This window comes from Ptiloglossa arizonensis, chromosome 6, assembly GCF_051014685.1.
Source record: "Ptiloglossa arizonensis isolate GNS036 chromosome 6, iyPtiAriz1_principal, whole genome shotgun sequence".
NCBI lineage: Eukaryota > Metazoa > Arthropoda > Insecta > Hymenoptera > Colletidae > Ptiloglossa > Ptiloglossa arizonensis.
In genome coordinates this window covers 11,931,267-11,944,614 of record NC_135053.1, presented here as the reverse complement: position 1 = coordinate 11,944,614, position 13,348 = coordinate 11,931,267, and the positions used below count along the sequence as shown (strand labels likewise).

General features: G+C 42.7%; 1 protein-coding gene across 1 annotated transcript in view; it reads left to right on the top strand.

The window, feature by feature from the left end:
* Window positions 1–1,070: 1,070 nt before the first annotated feature.
* LOC143148383 (uncharacterized) overlaps window positions 1,071–13,348 on the top strand; it is a 132,463-nt gene continuing 120,185 nt past the window's right edge. The window contains exons 1-4 of the mRNA XM_076314686.1: window positions 1,071–1,074; window positions 1,429–1,464; window positions 1,530–1,711; window positions 1,760–1,850. Of these exons, the coding sequence (XP_076170801.1) occupies window positions 1,071–1,074; window positions 1,429–1,464; window positions 1,530–1,711; window positions 1,760–1,850 (313 nt within the window). The remainder of the gene's footprint in view (window positions 1,075–1,428; window positions 1,465–1,529; window positions 1,712–1,759; window positions 1,851–13,348) is intronic.

Genomic DNA, 13,348 nt, shown 5'->3' with positions numbered 1-13,348 from the left:
GTGACAGGACGAGACGACGAGACACGAGATGACACGATGGCGCAGGCTCTGCATTAATGAGCGGCCAATCGGGGCCGGTAATTGGTGGACGGGATCTCATCGAACCGGGTCGCTTTTGATTCCTGACAACCACGGCACCGGGCTTTAACGCTCGACAGTTGTCAATGACGTGAAAGCGTTATGGCGATCGATTACTGTGGAGGACTCCGATGATTGCCGACCATTTCGTACACGGTCTGTTAATACTAACCCTGTGCTAGCAACGAGTACGATCGCACGAGGATACGGTGGGAGGCGCGGAACGTGGAACGTAAATCGTTCCCCGCTTTTGTTTTCCACGTTGCGCGCGAAACGGTGCGCGTCGGCGCGGTGTCACCCGTTATAACACGATGCTCACCGCGCGAGTACTTTATCTGCTCGCTTGTCAAAAAACCGATCCTACGCTACGAGCGCCACGGAACAGAATCGAATCGAAAGGTTCTACGCTCGACCCTCTCTTTATTTGCGTGTTTTTTTTTTTTTGTTTTGTATTTTTGTTTTTTCTCTCTTCCCCCGCGAATCTGTTGTTCGCGGAACGCGACCGTATCGAGATTCGAATTCGCGCGGAAAAATTCTGTAAAGCGATATTCCATCGAGGGGAAAACAGAGCACGGGAGCGAACGAATGGAAAACGTGCCAGTGGGAAAAGTAACGATAAAGATGTTCTTTTTTTTTCAATCGTAACGCATTTCTCGGATTCCTCTCTCTATTCGTGGGGCTTGGATAAGATTGTTGTATACTCTGCGACGATTTATCGCGGTCGATTAAAGTTCCAGCGAGCACGTTTATAAATGGAAGTTGTCGAGAAGACAAGTAACGAGCTGTCTGCTCGCGAGATTTCAAACAGATACGATATTTTTATTCGTCGATCGACAATTTATACGGGGTGTCCAAGTAGCCTCGTTAAGGTTTAATTAGAAATGGAACTGACGTTCGAAACCGTTACGAAACGAAAAATACACGAAACGAAGCTAAGCGTTGATTTTATGGTAATTGAACACCGGTATTTCTATCGGTGGTAATTGGGTCACATGGGTATTCGGTGGTAAAAATAAACGGTTAAAAGGAGTTCGGCGATCGAAGCTGTAAACTCGAAGGTACCGACTGTGACCGGTATGCTAATTTTACGAGGGACACGCAGCGACCCATCCTCCGTTCATCCGTTCGTGAAGACTGCTTCAAACTCCGTGTATTACAATGACTACTCGGAATGACAGTTTGGGTGGACGTATTTTACATCCGTTCGTGAACTGGAACGATAGTTCCGACGGAGGAATATATTTTTCCCTAACCGTCTTATGCATACGATAGTAAAAGAGCAACGTTTAAAAAATAGATTAAATTTATCCTAATTCCTATAATCATACTTTGCACAATTTTTGTTACCAGAGTCTTTTAATATTCCATATTATAACAAGTTTTCTCGTATAACAGTATACAAGGGGACACAACTCGTTAAATTAAATTAAATGAAACATATTTATTCTTAGTTTATATTAAATCTCATCGACACGTTTCTCGTCCACCCTTGAGTTTCAACATTTCGTTCAATTCTAATTTACATCCCTCTCGATGTCTACTCACCGTAACGAGTAGAATAATTCTCACAATTTGCAACATTCCACAAAAGGGAACCACGTATTCCAGAACTAAGCTCGACTTCTCGACGACGGTCCCTCGGTGTTCTGCGAGACTAATCTTTGTTTTTTTTTGCTTCCAGGTCGAAATGGAAAGACGTGACTTTTTCGCGTGGTTGATCCTCGTCTGTCTGGTGGGCGACGCGTTGCCGCAGTACAGGGAAAAGAACATAAGTGAGTGACAATATTTTTCCTCGACGATCGTGTTCGATTGAACGATATCGTACATGTTCTAAAGAATAAAAGAAAAAAAAGATGAGAAAAATTTATTCATCAACGACGTGCGAGCGATATTATAATTCAAACGTAACGACGCAACGCCAGGAACGAGGAACGTTAAAGATAACGGATAAGTGTTCGCGTTCCCGGTGAGCAAAGTCCAAAAATTGTGCCGTCGCCAAGGAAGATTTATCTACTATCCGAGGCACTTCACTTCCAGCACCTTCAATTTTGCTCAAGAGCGAGTTCCACGACATTACGAAAGATGCAGAGTCCTAACATTTTCTACCGCCGCGCTCGGGTCGCTGAAACGGTTTTCCACGGGATTAAATCCCCGGAGACGACACGAAGTTAATTAGAACCACGTGTCTCTCCGCCAATAAGAGTTACAACGTTCCAACCCCAACCCCTCTCTTCGTTTGCTCCTCTTTCCCCGTGTCGGTGCCGTGTTCCACGTATTCGACGTGGAAGTTTCTTACGGGAAGCCATTTTCAAAAATTAGGTTGGGTCAGAATCGTGGAATTCAATTCCTCGATCTCGTTACTCAGAGCCGTGTTTCGAATCTCTCCGTAGACTCGGTGCAGGTAAGATTAATGAACAAAATCCGTGTACGAAATATAAATTTCCCTCGTTTTCATCGAATCGGTATTTTCCACTCGGATGAACCCTAAGCTCTTCGAAGCACGATGCCCGACGACAACGCGGATCGTTATTTCGATAATTTCCCGTGAACAGAAAACCGTTTTACATTCGTATTCGTGAGAGAAGTTTATCGTTCGGGGAGAGGTTCGAATTGTTTATAGTAAAGCGAAGAGCGCCACGTAAACGAACGAATCGTTCGATCGATATTTAGAGAACCGGATTCAACGCTTTGAATAATTCCAAGTATTTCGAACTTCGAGGAAATAAGTACAGTTCTATCGTGTGTGATCACTGCGAGATAAACCTGTACGCTCGAACGGCGGCTGTCAGTCGCCGTGGAATTTAAGCCGCAGTAATTCGGATCCGCGCCGTGAAAAATTGCACGATCTCGCGTTCGAATGTCAGATCTTGTGAAATGTAAAAATCTATGAAATATTCGACTAAACTGGTAATTTTTTTTTGAAGAAATTTCGTAAAGCGATTCCTTATCGCGCGGAAATCTTCGAGATTTAAAACTTAACGGAAGATACAATCTACTACGAGAATCTTTTATTTTTTGTTCGATTACTCGCTAAAATTTTCTCAAAAATTCGCATCTTACGCGAATCAAAGTTGCGTTAGATTTTCTACATGGAGAAAGAAAAAATGAAAATATTCCTTCGTTAAAAGCTATTAATTTTCTTGTTCCTACGATTTCTTTCTTTCTTTGAAAATTGTCTTCGGTACGATACAAAAAAATAATTTTCGAATCCCTAGAAAAGAATCAAAAGACCGAATATAATTCGAACTCGATTTCCCGCCAGATGTGTGCGCTTCTTAAAAGCTTTCTGTAATTTGAACAGCTTTCCTTCGAAATAATGCAAGTATCAGGAAACAGAAAGGTACGTTGAAGTACGATTGAGTTATACCATCGAAGTGTGAGAGTGGAGTAATGGGGTGTAAGGGAGAGGGGAATAGACCATTACGGCGGATTGCTTATAGTCAGACGCACTTTGCCTCCGATATGATAGCCACTATACTTCCCCGGTAACGTTTGATGCGCGCATCGATCTGAAAACAGTTCCGACTAAAGCTTATTCGGTTTCGTAGTAACTTTATAAACACATATTTTCCAGTAATTGCGTTTAAGATTCTCGAGTTATACCCCCGTTCGTCTACTTCGAAAGAATATAAAGTTTCCGTTTCCTCGTGGCTGGAGAAGCCGAGGCGCTGCAATATAAAAGAAAAAAAATCCGATACACGGTTCGTCCAATTCAAAAGATTCCTCGTAACAGAACCAGAGAAACACGTCGCGCGTTCACTGTATTAATATCTTTTCTCTTTGTTTTCGAACTACGAAGAAACGCCTTTTAACAAACCGCTTTCTCCGATCTTTGTTCGACGTTTACGCGTGGCAGAGATGCGTTCGTTATTTTCAGCGAAGCGTGAGAAACACTATCAGAGAGATTCAAATCTCCCCCCACTCCTCCAAATATCTCTTTTAACATCTCGTACGTATTTTCCTTTCTTTTTTTTTCTTTCACTTCATTCGAATTCGATGTTTACGACGCGTCGGAGAAGCGATCGATTACTACCATCTACGAACGAATACGCTACGATTCGTTGTGTAATCAGAAACGGGGAGTTGTGCAAAAAATAAATCGAAAATACGGAGCGTAGTGTTTTCGTACGAGGTATATAGTTTTTGAGAAAATTGACGTTCGATATAGCCCGTGCTATGGAGTACGACTTGGCTGACGCGTCTGCCCGTTACTCGATATTTTTACTCGCGATAGCGTTTGTAAACATCGACGGTAACGCAGTACTCTCCGCTTTTTATCGATCTTACGATCTTCTGGTTCCAACCAGTTCAAACAGCGCACCGCTCTCGCTGCGTACGAACAGTGATACAAGTAGAAACGACCGAGACTGGGCAGACGGATCGGCCAACTCTCGATCGAGCGTACACCGAACAATATTTAAAGTCAATTCTCTCGAAAACGGAGGTTCGTACGAAAAAATGTTATCCTGCTTTTTTTATTCGTTTTTATACAAAGAATCGCTATGTTTTCGTACGCGCTTTAATTCCACGGCAATATGTATAAAAATTCGCTTCAAAGACGGAATATAAGAAAGAGAAGATTGTCGCAAATTCCGTGGGATTATTTTCATCTTATTTTTCATCAATCCTACGATCTGATTTCAATCATTTGAAAAGCAATAGCACAGTTACTGTTCGCGAATAATAATACAAGTAGAAATATCCGATACTGGTCAGACGGAATAAGCACCGAACAATATTTAAAATCAATTCTCTCGAAAACGAAGCTTCGTACGAAAAAATGTTATTCCGCATTTTCGATTCGTTTTTACACAAAGAATCGCTCTATATTCGGTTTCAAGTCGTACGCCAAAATAACACGGAATACAGAGGAAAATCTTTGCGAGTCGGGCGACTGATAAATATAATATTTTCGTCTTCCTCTCTGCTTTTCATCGATCTTACATGTTCCAATCGGTTAAAACCTCGTGCAACTATCGCGACGTACAAACAGTAACGTAAGTAGAAATACTCGATATTGGACCGACGGGTCAGCCAACTCGCGCGCGCACCGAACAATGTTTAGTGTCAATTCTCTCGAAAACGGAGCTTCGTACGAGAAAACGTTATCCCGCATTTTCGATTCGTTTTTACGCAAAGAATCGCTCGGTTTTTCTCTTCCGCCGATAAAAAGAACACGGAACGGGAGATCATCGGAATTCGAGCGGTCACGGGGCTGATAAATATTTCCGTCTTTCGAGTATCCGAAACGAAACACGGTGAATAACTGGCCAGATCAGGAGTCTCATATTTTACGATCACGGTCCCCCGTCACGGAGATACACACCGGCTTGGTCCCGATCGTTCTCCGAGCGAAGTATAAATGAATTTACAACACCGCGGAACGAAGTGCTCCCCGCCGGTGGACCGAAGTTTCCCCATGAAATTTTCGTCCGTCAATAATTCCCGATAAGAACCGGCACAGTTCTAGCCCGCGTACGTACATGGCCGTGCACATATGGGACGTATGTACACGGGACGAGATTCTCTATCCGCTCGATAAACTCGACGCACCGAAATCGAGGGGCTTTGGAATTCACTCCCCGGAACTCAAAAGCCCGACGAATACCCCGTGATATTGGGAGCAGATTGGAAGCCAAGAATCCACCACGAGATTGAAAAGTTCACTCCCGGTTCCCGCGTTGGCTTTTACCGCGGACAAGACGAACGGATAGTAAAAGGGTCAAATTAAGTGCGCCCACGTAAGCGGAAAAAGTGGTCGCGCGCGGAAGAGGGCGCGCGACGTTCGCGTCGATTCTCACTTTTCGAAATATCGGCCCGACGATGACGCCCGAGCGTAGTCTTACGCGTCGGGATTACGTTTTTTTTTTCCTTTCTTTTTTTTTTTCACAGCGATTTCAACGTCGACGTCGACCCGTATCGACGGAGCGAAACGGGCTCCGGGGAGATACTTTACGATCCGAAAATTCGGATTTTTATGAAACGTTCCGCGAATACGGTGTATGTGTCGATATTTCGGGAAAATTATCCCCTTTTTTACGAAGAAGTCCGCTCGGGGTTCCATTGTCGCGGAAAGCTCCCGTCGATATGAGAATTTTTATCCGAGGAGTTACCAGAAATCGATTATTCTACCATGAGAACGGAAATTTCGCGAATATATGGACACGGTGATTTCGCGCGGTGAATCACCAAAGGTACGAATAATGCGAAGTTCGTCAAACGAACGAGCGAAACTTACGATTACGTCCACTTCGTTGCATTTTTCTACGAAAACTTCGATCTATCCATCCAACGTGTCATTTCAATTTGAACTATAATATGGAAATGCATCTTGTATTGTACTCTCCGATACTTTTAATTCCGTTCTGTATAAATTGATATTAAAGAAAAATAATCTTCTATTCGACGTAACCCTTATACACCGAATATTAAAAGTGATACAAGTCCCCTGAAGTACCGAATTCGTAAAATAATAGTAAAGAACGTAAGAAAAAATTCTTCCTCGGAGAAAATTTTACCAACTCTCTGAATCGTGCAATTTGACATCCAAGGATGCACAAGGGGCACGTTCCGTGACACAGGTTCGCAAAAGTGTATCGTACATTCGAACGGTGTTGAAATTCAACGCCATCGAAAACATTGTCGAGAAGCTTACCGAATTCGCAATCTCCAAAGTCTTGAGATCGATCGCGATTCCTATCGTTATTCCTATCATGGTCCGAGCAGAATCAACTCCGCTATTTTCACCGGCGTGTAAAAATTCCTTGACCTCCGAATCGCGCGCGAGACGACACAAACGGTTCGAAATTCCTTTCTTCGCGCCGTTTCGAAAAGTTCGAGAGTTCAACGCACCGTATAAAGGGGAACCTCGCGAGTTTCTTTCCGCGCGGAGCGATTACGCTCCGATTGAAACGCGAGCGACAGACGCGTTCGAGGAGACATTGCTCCGCGTCGTTGCGAGGTGTTTGTCGTATTCCGTGGAACAAACGAGACTCAACGAACAACGAAAAACAATGTACGTTTCTCCCTCTTCGAGCCTCCTCCCCGGATAGAATGCAACCGGAACTCTTCGCAGGGAACAGACGCGATTTAAGCGATCGAGGTTTCCCTTTAACGGGATGGAGTTGTAACCCTACCAAAAACTGATAACATTCCTTTTCGCACACGTTCCCATATCAACACATCAGACTCTTTCCGCTCCTATAACAACGCATGACACTCCATACGACTGACCACTGATAACCGAAATTCCTTTTGCATACGTTCCCGTAACAACTCATGAGACTCTTTCCGTTCCCATAATGACGCAAAACGACACTCCTTACATAACGCAGGACACTCGGAACAAGGGAATGAATCTATGACCGACGGTACCGCAATTAAAGTGTAATACAAAAGAAAATAATAAAGAGTTCGTCTCCCGTTGGAGATCAACATTTTTTCTATCAAATCCTTAATTATTACGCGACAGAGTCGTTCACGAGAAATTGGTACTTAGTTGATATTTTTGTAGATGGAAACTCAAAAGTCTTTAGTTCTAATTGAAATCCTCGTCCCTCGATGGAAATCCCGTATTTTTGTTCGACGAACGCGCGAGAACGATTCCTACCGTACTCTATTTATTTACAAACTTCCGTGTTTTCGTACAATCGCGTCATTGGAACGAAAATCGGCGCAAAGTGGAAACACTCGGTGTCTTTTGTGTTCCGGACTTCCGGTTCGATGGAAATAATGCTGTTGCGTTTAATGCGCAACGCCGCGTTACTTTATCCCCAGCTTGTAACACGAACAATAATTGAACAGGTTGCCTAACGAGAACATTGTACGGGAACAACGGTTTCGTTCAATGACAATAACACTGGTTTAATATCGAAGCAAACAAATTTTACTCTCCGAGAATCAGACACGGTCGTTGGCAAAGAAATTTAATCGCTTTTGATGTTTTTAATTTTCTTTTTTTTTCGTATAATTTCGCTTTATTGTTCACAATCCGCCGAGTCGATTAAGTAAGTGCGTGTGATTATTAATTTACAAAAGCTCGCGGCTCGTTCCAGCGGCGTGGAAAATGCGCTCTTTGTGCAATATTTATTACGATTCTGGCGAATTTTTTTCTTTTCAATCGTCTCGAGCTAATTATTTTTTGTTTACATGTAACTGTTTTCAAATCCTCGCGAATGTTTTCGTTTCTATTGTACCGTGAAGCATTTCGAACGTCGAACGTGTTCCATTTTTGGATATCGTACGTCCATATTGTTTCCATCGAATAAAAGCTTTTTTTTATCATTTTTATGTATTCCATTGTTTCCGAGATACGATGTTTACCGCCTAGAAGAAGATTTATCGTGTTTTACAAATCTATACCCGAATACGGAATAAAAGAACTTCAGCATATTTGCACGTTATTTAGCAGGAATATTTATTCGATTCGACGCGATTTCTTTATTTTTCTAAGTCACTTTATTCCGGTTCCACTTTCACAATGTTTTGGCGCGCTACGTATTCATGAACTTTTCACGATTTTTCAGTGAATACAGGGTGGTCCGTAATTCGTGGCGCAAACGAGGTCAGGGAGACTTTTATGGCTCGAAATGAGACGAAAATCAAGAATAACGAAATTACGACGAGGGCAACGTTTTCGAGAAAAATGCATGTTTGAAAATTTGTCGAATACGCGCGCACCTAATTAACGACCGTCGATTCGATGTCGTGGCTTATTTGCCATCGATACGGGTTCTCGAGGCAAATACACTTTAAACTCCGAATTTGAACTTTGAATTCCGTAGTAGAATTCGTAACGTCTACTCGACCGATTTTCAAATACACTTCTCTCGAAAACGATGCCCGCGACACAATTTCACGACTTTCGTTTTATTTCGAGTCATAAAATCTCCCTGACCTCGTTTGTACCATAAATTATGTACCATTCCGTACATTATTTTAGTTACAACGACCGAGTTTTTACAGGCAATACTTCGTCTCAGATTTCGTTACGAAGAAATAAATACACTCGACCTTCTTATAACATGTTTTTCGTATTCCAAAAACACGATGCAAATATTGCGACAGCCCTCCAGTAACGTGATATTATTGTAACAAGATTCAATAAACTTGGACAACACTCGTATGGCACGAATGTTACCACAGTAATGTTTAGGTTCCTCACTACCGTAAATCGTTTAGTAACGTAAAAACACGTTTACAGCGCACTGCTGCCTAATTCGATAAACGTATAAACGCGTCCACAGCGCTCATAGTATCCAATTGGGTAAACGTGTATACGCGTTCACAGCGTTCCTAGTGTCCAATTGGGTAAACGTGTATATGCGTTTACAGCGCTCATAGCGTCCAATTAAGTAAACGTGTATACGCGTTTACAGCGTTCATAGTGTCCAATTGGGTAAACATGTATACGCGTCTACAGCGCTCATAGCGTCCAATTAGGTAAACGTGTATACGTGTCCACAGCGCTCATAGCGTCCAATTGGGTAAACGTGTATGCGCGTCTACAGCGCTCATAGCGTCCAATTGAATAAACGTGTATACGCGTTCACAGCGTTCATAGCGTCCAATTGGGTAAACGTGTATACCTGTCCATAGCGCTCATAGCGTCCAAGTAGATAAACGTGTATACGCGTCCAGAACGCACACGTTTACCAATTATTAGACCCACGTACACGCTCGTAGCACCGAAAGGGTGAAACGACGCTGTGAAAAAGCCTTGGGAAATACGATATTCGAGAAGCAGTAAAGAGTATTTTACGAGCAAACCGGTGAGAATATTTTCCGTTTAGATTTCGGTCTAACGAGTACGCGCAACAGGAGTCAATGACGCATCGAACCGTAACAGTGGAATTCTCGGGGGATTCGAATACCACAGAAGCTCATAAAACCTTCGAACTTGTTTTTCTTGGAAGTCGTTCCCCGTCCCCCGGGGCTTCTGAGGCGTACTTTCGCAAAATTAAATTCCCGAAAAAGATTTAGGCCGTTGGTGGCGGCGGAGTGCCGTTTCACCTCGCAGTCACGTATCCGTCACCGTTGCTCGTGGGTGAAATCCCATAAACGTTCCATAAACGAGTTTCATCGACTCCAGGCGCCGCTGTAAACGCCGTACGGCTTCTCTCTCAAGGGAGAGAGAAGAGGATGGGAATTTCTTCCCGACATTAACCCGAATTTCAGCGGCCCGAAAAAAGGAGTCGCGAGCGATTACCTGTAATGCTCGCAAAAAGAGCGTGCCAGGGAGGAGACCGTTTAATCGGATTTTCATGCATCAACTTCAGGCCAGTTTACGTAATATCCTAGATAACGATTGGAAAAACTCCGAAACATGGAATTTTCGCGGATTTTTTCAAACACGATTGAACCATGCGCAGCGAAGTAAAAAGAAGTATTCGCACGAGGGAATTTTCGCGTAGCAGAACGATAAATGGTACTTAATTTTATTTAACGCTTAAGACGAAATTAAATAAATACAATTTGTTCTTATGATCAAATTTATATCGAATCAGAAGGAATTGAACATCTTGTAAGGTTACACAGAGTATTGTAACAGGAAAATACAATGGAATGTTCGCATAATGGAGTATTCGCATAATAGAACGTTCGCGTAACGGGTGTTCGTGTAACAGAGAGTCCCTAATAGATTGAAGTGAAAAATTTAATAACGATAAAAAAAAAAAGAAATAGAAATACCAGTGTTCTTCTACACAGACTACGATTAACTTTCGATCAACGTCGCTAATTTAGAAGTCTTTCGTTGTAAGTAAAAATAGTTTCGCAATTTTCTCTGAACCCATTCTACATTGATTCGTTGGAAAAGGTGCAGCACATTCTCTTCCATTATTCTCGCAGAGTCAATATTTTTAGTCTTTATCTACAAGTTCCTTTCTTACGTTTTCTCATTGTGTTCCGGGTTAGATTAATAGGAAATATCTTTGCACCGCAGCTGTACATGTGCTTATCTCTATCTCCGCGTACCATATTTTATACAATCCTACAGTTCATATTGCATATAACTGTGGTAGAATGAAGACGTATTACAGTCAGGATTATATGTGAAAATATGAAAGGAAAGAATAGGTTTTGGATTCAAAAGGACAAAAAGGAATGTAGTCTCTGTCAGAGAAATTATGGAACGTTGAAACATTCGTTCGTAGCCTGTGACGAAACAGAAAGAATAGACCACAGTAAAGGACAAATTTTAGATTTGAACGATAAACTGGGTAACAGCGATGAATAAGAGAAAGCAAGTAGAAAACAAGGAAAATTTATAATGGTTGAAAGGGACGTGCTAGAACCAAGCCTGTTTCTTGGTCGTGAGATTGGAATTAATAATAAATATACAGGGTGAGGCCGGACAAGTGGTATTGATGCATTCAAAGTATACGTAGGGATTTGGAGACTGTAAATCGGTATTTCATCCCAGCAATTGTTTATACCTACTAATTCTTCTTCCAATTACACATGTAAAAACTAAGTCGAAAGAAAAAACCAATAACATTCGTTCAATCGAGGTCTACTTTTCGAGAAAATCGCGTTGGAAAATTCTATCGTGCACATATGCACTCGACTCTCCCACAAATATTTGCATTCTCCTGCACTTACGTGTCACTTGGAATAGTTCGCTCGATAATGCGCATGCAGAGCAACATGCGAGACCGTTAATAAATGTATCATCAATACTTATCGTTGCATTGACATTCCTTATTTATTAGTACACACCCAAGCATTGCTCAAGCGCATGCGTACTCGATAGAATCTTCCAACTGGATTTTCTCGAAAGGCCTCTAACCGTTTCCAAAGAGAATGCGGATAACGTCGAGCAACATTTATTCAATCGTGGGCCTTCGAGAGCCACCTGAAACATCTGACCCAATACGATTCGCAATTTCTCCCAAACCTCGACTTCTCAGCTCCGTACCCTACACAAAAACGATAAGAATCCATTCGTACTCGCGTTTCTTCCACACGAAATCTATTTTCTTCGCGGAGAGGACACCAGTACTCTAACTAGAAATATTGGAACGAATGCAACAATGATCTTAAGGGTACCAGATGTCGAATGTTGACCTTTTGGTTTTTCTTTTTAGTCGAGTTCCAAGTCCAGAGTCAGAAAGACCACACGACACTCGTTCACATCAAGACGTATCACTGTATACGCATTTGTTCGAACTTTATATTCTTATACATACAATTACTATACTACTAGATACGCGAGATCCCTGCATATTACAATAAACTAGATATTATAATCTGAACTTTGCAACAAAAAACAATACGCAATCGCCACGGCAATAATACGATTATGTATATTATCGTATCTCCATCGTAACAGCATCCAGTCGCGACTCTTGTCGCTTCGATGAATTACGAGGGTCGATCCCGTAAACGCGTGCATGGAAACACACGGTGCGTACAACGCGCGACATCGAGGAAACACGTTACGCCGATCTTGAAAGAGGCATCGGTGCGCAAATCGGCACCGAATCGACGAAAGGGGTTAGAGACGAGCGGATAAGAGCATTGCCGAGCGTAGAAGCTTCCGATTCCCTGAAAGCAGTCCCTGGTCGCGAAGAGGATCGCACCCGATTGTTTCCAGATACGTCGCGAGAAAAAAGGATATCGTTCCCGCCCGGTACGTCCGTGCCCGGCTGTAATCGCGAATAACGTTTTTACGTAATTTATGCGCGCACAAAGGGCGAATGAATCGATCGCGGAACCAGCAACATCTGCCCCGCGCCACGGAGCTTTGTGTACAACGCTTAATTGGTAATTAGCCGGCGTATTTAACGCGAACGGGCGCAGAACAATTGGACCACGCCGTATTCTCTTTCGAAATTCGTTTAGCAAACGAATCGCGATTCCAATGATTACCGAACGAGCGAACGGTCGACGTTGCCCCTCGATTGCGATTTTATCGCTGCCATCGCGCGCGCGTCGATTAAGCATTTTATTCGAATAAAAATCAACCCTCGCGCCCTGTCCCTTCGCGGTACCGGCGTGCCGCTAGTCGCCCGAACTTCGCTGTTTGCTCGACTGCGAAATAGAAATTCAAAGGGTCGTGGGTCCGTCCGCTCGGTACTTTTTAACCTTTAAACGGTTACTGCACACCGTTCCACTGCCACGTTTATTTCTCGTTTCGCATGGATGTTATTAGGTCCGGTTATTAGGTACCAGTGACGTTTTTTCTCACCTACCGTTGCTTTTGTACATTTTTTTTTTTGGCTTTTTTTTATTTATTTTCCAGGCAATATCTACTTTCGACGAGTAAAAT